The following is a 13,388-nucleotide window of genomic DNA, read 5'->3' on the forward strand; positions in this document are numbered from 1 at the left end:
TGGCCAGACAGAAGGCACTCCTCAGTAAAAGGCACATGACAGCCCGCCTTGGGTTTACCAAAAGGCACCTGAAGGACTCTCAGACCATGAGAAACAAAATTCTCTGCTCTGATGAAACAAAGATTGAACTCTTTGGCCTGAATGGCAAGTGTCTGGAGGAAATCAGGCACCGCTCATCACCTGGCCAATACCATCCCTACAGTGAAGCATGGTGGTGGCAGCATCATGCTGTGGGGATGTTTTTCAGTGGCAGGAACTGGGAGACTAGTCAGGGTCCAGGCAAAGATGAACGCAGCAATGTACAGAGACATTGATGAAAATCTGCTCCAGAAAGCTCTGGACCTCAGACTTTGGAGAGGGTTATCTTCCAACACCAGGATCCTCAAACTACGGCCCTCCAGCTGTTGCAGAACTACACATCCCATGAGGCATTGTGAAACTCTGACATTCACAGACATGACTAGGCATGATGGGAATTGTTGTTCCTGAACAACTCGAGGGCCATAGTTTGAAGACCCCTGTTCCAAGAGAAAAATGACCCTAAGCACACAGCCAAGATAACAAAGGAGTGGCTATGGGACAACTCTGTGAATGTCCTTGAGTGGCCCAGTCAGAGCCCAGACTTGAACTCAATTGAACATCTCTGGAGAGATCTGAAAATGGCTGTGCACCGACCCTCCCCATCCAACCTGATGGATCTAAAGAGGTCCTGCAAAGAAGAATGGGAGAAATTGCCCAAAAATAGGTGTGCCAAGCTTGTAGCATCATACTCAAAAAGACTTGAGGCTGTAATTGGTGCCAAAGGTGCTTCAACAAAGTATTGAGCAAAGGCTGTGAATACTTTTGTACATGGGATTTTGTTTGTTTTTTATTTTTAATAAATTTGCAAAGATTTCAAACAAACTTCTTTCACGTTGTCATTGTAAGGTATTGTTTTATAAAATTTGGAGGAAAATAATGAATATAATCCATTTTGGAATGCTGCTGTAACATAACAAAATGTGGAAAAAGTGTGAAGCGCTGTAAATACTTTTCGGATGCAATGTATGTACATTGCAGGGATTTAAACAAACTTTGTTGCAGATTCCTGCCTTTTTATTATTCTGAAGAAATAGCTGTTTCTGTGTCCATGTGCAAAGTGAATCTGTATGATAGTGGTTTTATGATTATCAACCAGCGGCTACACCTGCAGGGTTCTGGTGAGGAAAGTGGCAGAGTCTGCATCCCTTTAGATGTGATTTCCCTTTGGGACTATCTCACTAAAAACTACATTTTTGTTGCAGGGGATGCTAAAAACTGAATTTGTATCTTACGCTGGCCATACACGGATACAAAATCGTTTGACAAAAACTGTCAGAATTAAAAAAATCTGTCGAACGTGCATGTGATAACGCCATCATTGTATCAATAGATGTTGGCTAATCATCGGCATATTTGTTGATCGATGATAACATAAACGGTAGATCTTTCATTGATCCATTAAACGATCCAGGGTTACATGTTGATGTGCGCATGTGCTGTCGATTTTTCAAGCTATTTTTGATCGATTACACTACTGATCGTTCGAAAATCAATCATTTCGACAAAAAAAAAAACAAACTTTTTTTTTGCATTAAAATCTGCATTTCAAAAATCAAACTTGGCCCAGTAACGTTTTGAAAGTCGAACGATCGAGCATATTAAAGGCTTTTTTGAATGATTTTCTATCCATGTATGGTCAGCATTAGCACTGACTTCTGAGAAAATCAAAGAGCCAATCACACAAGCAGGAAATTACATATCTGGTTGTGCAGACTTGTCCTGTGTTTTCAGCTTCTTACAGCATATTTCCAGTCTCCAAACACACCTGTGGCATCTCTGCAGTCTCTGACCATCTTCTGCAGTAGGTCCAGTCTCTGACCATCGACTGTAGTCTGTCCAGTCTCTGACCATCGACTGTAGTCTGTCCAGTCTCTGACCATCGACTGTAGTCTGTCCAGTCTCTGACCATTTTCTGCAGTAGGTCCAGTTTCTGACCATCGACTGTAGCCTGTCCAGTCTCTGACCATCCACTGTAGTATGTCCGGTCTCTGACCATCCACTAAAGTATGTGCAGTCTCTGACCATTTTCTTTAGTATGTCCAGTCCATGTCCTCCCATAGACACCAATGATGGAGTGCTATTCCTCCCACTGACACCAATGATGGAGCACTATTCCTCCCACACTGACACCAATGACGGTGCACTATTCCTCCCACTGACACCAATGACGGTGCACTATTCCTCCTACTACTGACCACAGGCACTATGTCATTTTATTCTTACTCTCACTAGGACCACAAACCTAAGACATTTTCTAACCCCCCCCCCCCCCCCCCGAAGTCTGAAGGAGAATAAACTGGCCCTTTGTTTAGAAAGTTTAGATACCCTGACCTAGGTTGTCAAATTCACAACCATTTTATTGACATGGATATTTTATGGCTGAATGGTATACACTGGCTGTTATATGGACATATCACTACATTGTTTATATGAGATATTTTTGGTATGTTTCATTTTTTTTGCCCTTTTACACATTAGTCCTGAGGAAGGGGGAGGCCTTTCCCCACGAAACACATTGACTGACTGTGTTTAATACTCTAAACCAGTGATGGTGAACCTTGGCACCCCAGATGTTTGGGAACTACATTTCCCATGATGCTCAAGTACACTGCAGAGTACATGAGCTTCATGGGAAATGTAGTTCCAAAACATCTGGGGTGCCAAGGTTCACCATCACTGCTCTAAACCAATAAATGTTTCAAAAAGTGATATAAGCTTTTATATTAGGCACTTCTCAATACCCACCCTTAGGAGTGCTGGTGACACTTTTTTTCTTTTACCTGATCTCCCAAAGTGGGACACATGGACAAAAAAAAAAAAACTGCTAGAGATTGTATCCCTTTCTCACACACTCTCTGATGAAAACAATAGTTTTGGCTGGAGTTAGGCTTTAATAGATATCTCATGAATTAGCCTGTGTTTAGTTTAACAACCCCCCTCATTTGTATTGTCTATTTCTCATCAGGCTACAGCAGAAGCTAACAACCTGGCAGCCGTGGCCACTGCAAAAGACTTGTACAATAAGAAAATGGAAGAGGTACGTGAATCTATTGCATGTGGGCTGGGTGCAGCGTGGTGCGGTGGTAGAAATGACACTGAGGCCCAGATGGAGAAAGAAGTGTATTGAAGAACTTGCAAAAAACAGTCACAACAGCCCACTGGGGAGAACGCCCGTCCAGGAAACTCAATGTCATTGCATCGGAGAGTAGCGGTAGTAGGTCCGAGCTGAAGACCACCTGGTGAGGGAGGTGGAATGCGGTCACATGGTAAAGATCCATTTTTTAATGCCTCTTTACACCGATCGGGGATTGGCTGTGTCCATTCCAGCCTTGTGTAGGTCTACAATCTTATCCCTGACATGCTTGGACAGCTCTTTGGTCTTGGCCATAGTGGTGAGATTGGAATCTGATTGATTTTCTTTTATGGACAGGTGTCTTTTATACAGGTAACAAGCTGAGATTAGGAGCACTCCCTTTCAGAGAGTGCTCCTAATCTCAGGTCGTTACCTGTATAGAAGACACCAGGGAGCCATAAATCTTGCTGATTGATAGGGGATCAAATAATTATTTCACTCATTAAAATGCAAATCAATTTATAACTTCTTTGAAATGCGTTTTTCTGGATTTTTTTTTGTTGTTTTTCTGTCTCTCACTATTAAAATGAAACTACCATTAAAATTATAGACTGCTCATTTCTTTGTCAGTGGGCAAACAAATAAAATCAGCAGGGGAATAAATACTTTTTTTCCCTCACTGTATAATATATAACTCTAAAAGTAGCATTAAAACATAAATTAATAAATCATCCAAATCCAAAATATGTAAACGTTACTGATAATACAACAATTAAAGTGCAAAGTGCTTGTGCAATTGTGACCATATGCTCATTCAAAATGTAACGTGATTAACAACTACTACTAAATAAAAGTCTATATAAATTGAATGACGGTCTCCCCACATTTCCACTTCCTGTAAAGAAAAAAAGTGCTTCCACCACCGTGTGTCAGCACTCAGGGAGGCCTCTTACCAGATCCAATGGACCGTTATGCCCCATACACACGTGCAGATTATCTGCAGACTTTTGTCTGCAGACTTACCAAAACCATATAATATGAGGTCACACCTAAACACTTTAAATTTGGATGCAATCCGGCAGGCCCTTGCACTACATAGAAAAGGTAAGTCTGCAGACAAAAGTCTGCAGATAATCTGCACGTGTGTATGGGGCATTAAAGAAATGGTCAAACAGTGCTTAATTAAATCGAACAACCTGGTGTCCTGATCGCCAACTTTTCATCTACTGGGCTCCAATTATCCACCATGCAGTGACTCGATCTCCACCTTTTCCTCCACTAGGATCCACTCATCCACCATGCAGTATCACTACAAAAATGAAAATCAATATACAAACCCAATTCCAAAAAAGTTGGGACACTGTACAAATTGTGCGTAAAAAAGGAATGGACTAATTTACAAATCTCAGAAACTAATATTTTATTCACAATATAATATAGATAACACATCAAATGTTGAAAGTGAGACATTTTGAAATGTCATGCCAAATATTGGTTCATTTAGGATTTCATGAGAGCTACACATTCCAAAAAAGTTGGGACAGGTAGCAATAAGAGGCCAGAAAAGTTAAATGTACATATAAGGAACAGCTGGAGGACCAATTTGCAACTTATTAGGTCAATTGGCAACATGATTGGGTATAAAAAAGAGCCTCTCAGAGTGGCAGTATCTCTCAGAAGTCAAGATGGGCAGAGGATCACCAAAAATAGTGGAGGAATATCAGAAAGGAGTTTCTCAGAGAAAAATTGCAAAGAGTTTGAAGTTATCATCATCTACAGTGCATAATATGATCCAGAGAATCTGGAACATTCTCTGTGCATAAGGGTCATGGCCGGAAAACCATACTGGATGGCGGTGATCTTCGGGCCCTTAGACAGCACTGCAGCATCACATACAGGAATGGTACTGTAATGGAAATCACAACAGGGACTCAGGAATACTTCCAGAAAACATTGTCGGTGAACACAATCCACCGTGCCATTCGCCGTTGCCGGCTAAAACTCTATAGGCCAAATATCTAAACATGATCCAGAAGCGCAGCAGTTTTCTCTGGGCCAAGGCTCATTTAAAATGGACTGTGGCAAAGTGGAAAACTGTTCTGTGGTCAGACGAATCAAAATTTGAAGTTATTTTTGGAAAACTGGAATGCCATGTCATCCGGACTAAAGAGGACAAGGACAACCCAAGTTATCAGCGCTCAGTTCAGAAGCCTGCATCTCTGATGGTATGGGGTTGCATGAGTGCGTGTGGCATGGGCAGCTTACACATCTGGAAAGTGGTAACCATGGCCTTGTCCCAACTTTTTTGAGATGTGTTGATGCCATAAAATTTAAAATCAATTTATTTTTCCCTAAAATGATACATTTTCTCAGTTTAAACATTTGATATGTCATCTATGTTGTATTCTGAATAAAATATTGAAATTTGAAACTTCCACAACATTGCATTCTGTTTTTATTCACAATTTGTACAGTGTGCCAACTTTTTTGGAATTGAGTTTGTAGACCCATCGTGAATTAAGACCCGGTTTTATTAAAATACACAAAAGTGCCCAACAATAAAAACGCCCATGAGTTAAAAAACAGTACAAGTATATCAGAGATAATTCTTCCTGTGTAGCAGGCTGGAAAAAAAAGCGCAAGGCTCCAAGCTCTGATCAGCGGGCATGCATGATGACATGATAGTATAATAGCTCATAGCAGTCTTTAAAATTCTGTGATTTCAGTACAGCAAAAACGCACATTCCAATTGGTTGCTTTAGCTTGTTGCATTTTGTTTTTTTTAAGTAATTTTTATTATTTGTGCTCTGAGGTTGGATGAGAATTGTCTTCCTAAAGAATACATATAGCCAAAACTGTTTATTTTCTATTTTTGGATTATGTAGGAATATGTACAGTATATTATCAAAAGTTTTGGGACACCTGCCTTTACACGCACATGAACTTTAATCGCATCCCAGTCTTTGTCCCTAGGGTTCAATATTGAGTTGGCCCACCCTTTGCAGCTAATAACAGCTTCAACTCTTCTGGGAAGGCTGTCCACAAGGTTTAGGAGTGTGTCTATGGGAATGTTTGACCATTCTTCCAGAAGAGCATTTGTGAGGTCAGGCACTGATAGACAAAAAGGCCTGGCTCGCAGTCTCCACTCTAATTCATCCCAAAACTGTTCTATCGGGTTGAGGTCAGGACTCTGTGCAGGCCAGTCAAGTTCCTCCACCTCAAACTCGCTCATCCATGTCTTTATGGACCTTGCTTTGTGCACCTGTCTAAATCATTTGGTAGAGGGGGGGATTATGGTGTGGGGTTGTTTTTCAGGGGTTGGGCTTCGCCCTTGGTTCCAGTGAAGGAAACTCCTAAGACATCAGCTTACCAAGATATTTTGGACAATTTCATGCTCCCAACTGTGTAGGAACAGTTTGGGGATGGTCCCTTCCTGTTCCAACATGACTGCACACCAGTGCACAAAGCAAGGTCCATAAAGACTTGGATGAGCGAGTTTGGGGTGGAGGAACTTGACTGGCTTGCACAGAGTCCTGACCTTAACCTAATAGAACATCTTTGGGATGAAATGGAGCAGAGACTGCGAGCCAGGCCTTCTCATCCAACATTAGTGCCTGACGGTACAAATGCGCTTCAGGAAGAATGGTCCAACATTCCCATAGACACACTCCTAAACCTTGTGGACAGCCTTCCCAGAAGAGTTGAAGCTGTTATAGCTGCAAAGGGTGGACCAACTCAATATTGAACCCTACGAACATAGACTGAGAATGCCATTAAATGTCATGTGTGTGTAAAGGCAGACCCCTAAATACTTTTGGTAATATAGTGTATTATTTATCTATATGCTGCGTCTGTTCCAGTGAGAAGATTTCCCTTCACTTTCTGCTTTAGAGTACAAAAGGAAATCCTTGGTGGGGCTTATTGTCAGCCTAAAAGAGGTTGTAGTGCTAGTTCTGCCACAGGCCGCATAGAATCTTGCAGTCCTCCTGATTTTCATCCTTTCCTCGTATCCCTCTGCACTCAACCTACCATTGATTGGTTTATAGGCAATATGTCCACATATTAGTTATAAGCAACCCTAACCCTAGATTGCTCCTTCCAGGTATGCGGAGGAGACAGGCCCTTCTTAGCGCCCACTGACCTGCAGCATAGACACCAGGAGCTAAAGGACGATTCAGTCAAGCTGTTCCGTAGCGTGAAGAAAATGGGAGGCGAGGAGTTCAGCAGAAGATATCTGCAGCAGCTGGAAAATGAGATTGACGAGCTTTATGTCCAGTACATTAAACACAATGACAGCAAGAACATATTCCATGCTGCCCGAACCCCTGCCACCCTCTTTGTGGTCATATTTATCACATATGTGTTGGCTGCTATTACTGGTTTCATCGGCCTGGACATTATAGCCAGCTTGTGCAACATGATCATGGGACTGACTCTCATCACATTGTGCACATGGGCGTATATCAGATACTCCGGAGAGTACCGGGAACTTGGAGCGGTTATAGATCAGGTGGCAGCCGCCTTATGGGACCAGGTAGAGTATATTGTCTATTTGTCTTTTACATTGACATGCATGGCAACAGGAGAAAACGGGGGCATTGCCTGCCACAGCCAAGAAACCATGTTGTCCTTTTCAAGGAGAAAAATTAAAATAATTAGAATCATAATGGGTTGTCCATGCAAAAGCAATATTTTAGGTATGAGTAAACGTTGGTTTGCTGAATCAGCCTCTGGGCTTTTACATGTCCTGGAAACTCCAACAGCAAAGTCTATAGTTTCAGTTCTGCCCCTGATATTTAGATTATGGTTGGAGTCTGCAAGGAAAACAAACTGAATAAGCCATCCACATTGGTCATGTTTTGGGCAGAGCTGTTCCAGCAGATGGCATATCTACTATAGCCATTTTTTTAAAGTCTTGGGTAGAAGAGGAAACGTGTCCCATTGGGGAGATTTTCTTCTTGTCCCAGAGACACAACAGGGACCCCCAGATTCATTAAGGTGGGGGGCAATATTTGTGTACTAGGACCATGTGTCATGCTATAACCTAAATATTGGTGTAACATAAAACATGGACAGAGAGGTGGATTTATGCAGGCCATACATGGGTTGAAATTTTGAACAAATTTTCTTTCGAAAATCAGAAATTTTTGGCGCTTTGTCATCCGATGATGCCACCATTGATTTCAAAATTCGACCAACCAAGCCTTCACTTTCATCTCACGTTGCTACAGAAAAGGATTTTCATGGTCAGGAATCTTCTGTTCTTTCTGGGAATTTTCTTTTCTTTCCAGGAATTTTCTTTTCTTGTGCTCATGAGAATTTATTATATTTCTCACACGATTCCCCGATCATTGATTCGAAAATCGTTCATTTTTCAAAACATTTCCAACATGCCGATCACTCAAATTTGATGGCCACACGAAAATCGGCCATTGCTGCAGCCCACTAATGGTGCAAAATTCAAAGAAAATTCTTAGATAAGATGTTTGAAATTCGTCCCATGTATGGCTTAGCCTTCGCCTCGCCAGCATTATCAATATTAACCCAAAATATTAAGGCACCCCTTCTGTGCTGTGTATTGGCATGTATTGGCAAAGGATTGATTAATTTGATGTTGGGAAAATGGACACTAACCTGATATCTCTTCTTCTTTTGAACTGTTTCTGGCAAAGGGGAGCACCAATGAGGTAGGTGTTTTATTTCCATCAAATTGTACATATAAATGAAATACAGCTCTGTACTTAAAGTGGAAGTCCAGCCTATTCCGAACTAAGCTTACATCTGCTCCAACCCCCCCCCCTTCTAAACCCCATTCTATCTACAACCTTACACTAGACTTGGAACGCTGCTTCAAGCTGGGAATTACATTCCCAAGATCCACAGGAAGAGGGGTGCAACCTACCAAAATCCCCATCTAGAGCGATGCATACATCAAATGAAGAAGATGCCACTCTCCCAACCAGCCACCATAACATGGGAATCAAGATCAGCTTCAGCCTGCATGTCTCCGCCACAAGGCGACTCCTGCTGATGCTTTTCGCCCTGTCCACTGGGGCTTAGTCGTAGGGTCAGGATCTTAATTTTCATGTTCTGGTGGCTGGTTGGGAGAGCAGCGTCTTCTTCATTTGATGTACCTATTCTATCTACCCTGTAAAAGGAAGATGTGTATACTTAAGAATCCTGAGAGTGATCCAGGCCGGTCATGTGATCTCCCCAGCAGCCGACTTCAGTGATGAAGAGAGATCGCTGATAATGGCTGTAGAGCCTAGAGTAGACGCTGACTTCACTCATAGGGTTACTATGGGGCATCCATTGTCGGCTGTCTCTCTTCTACACTGAACCCGGCCGCTGACAGCTAAATATGTACCGGACCGCTCTTAGAATAGGTAAGTATACACATCTTCCTTTCATAGGGTGCATAGAATAGGGTTTAGAAGGGGGTGGGGGCAAGATTTAAGCTTAGAAACGGGCAAGACCTACACTTTATAGTCAAACTAAACCCATTGACTTGACAGTTTCTCAAAACAGTTCCATGCTAAGCAGGCTGTGAATTATAACTGTCACAGTTGCTTGTGTTCTCAACTGAACTGTCAAGCCATCAAATGGCTGATGTCATAACTGATCACATGTGCAACACCATGGCAACTGAAGATCCAACAGAGGCTAAGATGGCAGCTTCCTTGTCTGTAAAGGATAGGAGGGTTTAGTTCCGCTTTAAGTCTCTTAAGTAGAGTTAACTGAACTAGATCACAGATACACTATATTGAGAAAAGTATTGGGACGCATGCCTTCACACGCATATGTACCTAAATGGCATCCCAGTCTTAGTCTGTAGGGTTCAATAATGAGTTGGCCCTCTGTTTGCAGCTACAATAATGAGTTGGCCCTCTGTTTGCAGCTATAACAACTTCCAACTCTTCTGGGAAGGCTGTCCACAAGGTTTAGGAGTGTGCCTATGGAAATGTTTGACCATTCTTCCAAAAGCGCATTTCTGAGGTCAGACGCTGATGTTAGACGAGAAGGCTTGGCTCGCAGTCTCTGCTCTAATTCATCCCAAAGGTGTTCTATCGGTTGTGGTCAGGACAGTCAAGTTCCTCCACCCCAAACTCACTCATCCCTGTCTTTATGGACCTTGCTTTGTGCACTGGTCCAAATCATTTGGTGGAGGGGGTTGGGCTTGGCCCCTTAGTTCCAGTGAAGGGAACTCTTAAAGTGTCAGCATACCAAGACATTTTGGACAATTTCATGCTCCCAACTCTGTGGGAACAGTTTGGGGATGGCCCCTTCCTGTTCCAACATGACTGCACACCAGTGCACAAAGCAAGGTCCATAAAGACATGGATGAGTGAGTTTGGGGTGGAGGAAGTTGACTGGCCTGCACAGAGTCCTGACCTCAACCTGATAGAACACCTTTGAGGTGAATTAAAGTGGAGACTGCGAGCCATGTCTTCTCGTCCACATCAGTGCCTTGCCTCACAAATGCACTTCTGGAAGAATGGTCAAACATTCCCATAGACACACTACTAAACCTTGTGGACAGCCTTCCCAGAAGAGTTGAAGCTGTTATAGCTGCAAAGGGTGGGCCAACTCAGTATTGTGACCCTACAGACTAAAGGCCCGTACACACGATAAGAAAATCTGAAGGGAAATTTCGTCCGACGACCGATCTGACGATTTTCGGATTGTTAGTATGGTGCTTTCGACAGCCGACTCCGACTTTTCAGCTGACAAAATCCTGATGTGCAGGCTATAAAATTTTTGTCGTCTGTCAAAACAATGTCCGATTTAAGGCTTAAGAGCAAAACTAGGAATGCTCAGAGAGGAAAGAACACATACAAAGCAATCCAGCACATGACATCACTTCTGAAGTAGAATTCTGTCGTACGGGAAAATTCGTATGAAAATAACCTCTTAACTTTCCACATCAGACTAGCATGCCACAAAAAACGGACGACAGATCGTTCGATAATCTTATCGTGTGTACGGGGCTTTAAGCTGGATACACACTATACAATTCTCTTTAGATTTTTTCCTTTAGATTTACCAAAACCATATAATATGAGGTCAGACCTAAACACTTTCAATTTGTATGCAGTCAGGCAGGCCCCTACACTACATAGTTGAAGGTAAATCTAAAGGAAATTGAACAACAAAAGTTTTATAGTGTGTATCCAGCTTAAGACTGGGATGCCATTAAAGTATATGTGCGTGTAAAGGCAGGCGTCCCAATACTTTTGACACTATAGTGTATGTTTACATCTTCTCTAGATAGACCGTTTTGCATGCAACTGTCCTGAGAAGCATGTCTTTGAGATTTATCATCAGAATGGTAGTTGCAAAGACAATTTTACTCTTTTAAACTATGTGATCTGTAGTTAGTATCCCTCCCATCTGCTACTGGATTACTTCTTATGACAAATACCCCACCTCCACTAACACTATTGCACACAACATGCACATCAGAGCCAGTCCACGGGGATCACACCCTAGCAGGATGCTAAGTTTCTGCGCATGCTGAAAGTTAAGCCGGATACACACTATACAACTTTTCTTGTTTGATTTCCTTTAGATTTCAACTATGTAGTGCAAGGGCCTGCCTGATTGCATACAAAGTGAAAGTGTTTAGGTCTGACCTCACATATTATATGGTTTTGGTAAATCTAAAGTAAAAACTCTAAAGAAAATTGTATAGTGTATATCCAGCCCCCCCCCCCCCCCCACTTGATGTGATTGAAGCGGGAGTCAATGGCTTCCACTGCTGTGTCTCAGCCAATGAGGAGGGAGAGACCCGGGAGAGCATCTGCTCTTGTGCACATCGCTGGTTCTGGATCGTGCTCAGGTTAGTATGAAGGGGGGGCTGATGAGGGAGCTGCACACTGAAGGCTTTTTTGCCTGCATGTATAGAATGCATTCAGGTAAAAAACTTTCAGCCTTTGGAACCACTTTAAAGTAGAACCTTTCTCTAAATGAGAAGTTCTGCTTTTAATAATCCTCCCCCTTCTCAAACATTATGGGCAGTTTTCAAAACTAGGTACCCACTCCCCCCCCCCCCCCCCCAAAAAAAAAATAAATTGCCAATGCGATTCCACCTAAAGCCCCCCCCCCAACCTCTTGGGACATGTGGTAGGTCCCAGGAGGCTGCGGAACCATTCACACAGCGCATAGCGGCTGTGAAGCCACAAGGAGTCAGAGCCTACTTCCCACAGTAAACATGCTGGCACCAGGGACCTGAAGAACTGGTCCGGGTTAGGATGGTGCTGGATCCCTGGACAGGTAAGTGCCCTTTATTAAAAATCAGCAGTCACAGTATTTTTAGCTCCTAAAATTCTTTTTTTTTTTCTGGTGACTGTCTAGTGACACCAACAGTGGGGCACAAATCCTTCCACTGACACCAATGATGGGAGACAATTCCTCCCAATCAGACCAATGATGGAGCACTATTCCTCCTACTGACACCAACCATAGGGCACTATTCCTGCCACAGACATCAACGATGGGGCACTATTCCTCCACAGACACAAATGAGGGGCACTGTTTCTCCCACTGACACCAATGATGGACACAATTCTTCCAATCATACCAACGATTGGACACTATTCCTCCCACTGACACCAACAATGGGGCACAATTCCTTCCACTGATACCAACCATAGGGCATTATTCCTGCCACAAATACCAACGATTGGACCCTATTTCTCCACAGACACAAACAATGAGGCACCATTTCTCCTATTGATACCAACGATGTGGCAATATTACTCCCACTGACACCAATAATGGGGGACAATTCTTCCCAATCAGATCAATGATGGAGCACTATTCCTCCCACTGACACCAACCATAGGGCACTATTCCTGCCACAGACATCAATGATGGGGCACCATTCCTCCACAGACACAAATAATGGGGCACTATTCCTGCCACAGACATCAACGGTGGGGCACTATTCCTCCACAGACACCAATGATGGGGCACTATTTCTCCCACTGACACCAATGATGGGTCACAATTCCTTCCAATCATACCAACGATTGGACACTATTCCTCCACAGACACAAACAATGAGGCACTATTTCTCCTATTGATACCAACGATGTGGCACTATTACTCCCACTGACACCAATAATGGGGGACAATTCTTCCCAATCAGATCAATGATGGAGCACTATTCCTCCCACTGACACCAACCATAGGGCACTATTCCTGCCACAGACACCAATGATGAGGCACTATA

General features: G+C 42.9%; 1 protein-coding gene across 1 annotated transcript in view; it reads left to right on the forward strand.

The window, feature by feature from the left end:
* The window catches only part of ATL1 (atlastin GTPase 1), a 130,762-nt gene that overhangs the window by 116,248 nt on the left and 1,126 nt on the right, over window positions 1–13,388 (forward strand). The window contains exons 11-13 of the mRNA XM_082242672.1: window positions 3,047–3,118; window positions 7,257–7,688; window positions 8,827–8,841. Of these exons, the coding sequence (XP_082098798.1) occupies window positions 3,047–3,118; window positions 7,257–7,688; window positions 8,827–8,841 (519 nt within the window). The remainder of the gene's footprint in view (window positions 1–3,046; window positions 3,119–7,256; window positions 7,689–8,826; window positions 8,842–13,388) is intronic.

Source organism: Pelophylax lessonae (genome assembly GCF_965119305.1).
Source record: "Pelophylax lessonae genome assembly, chromosome: 13".
NCBI lineage: Eukaryota > Metazoa > Chordata > Amphibia > Anura > Ranidae > Pelophylax > Pelophylax lessonae.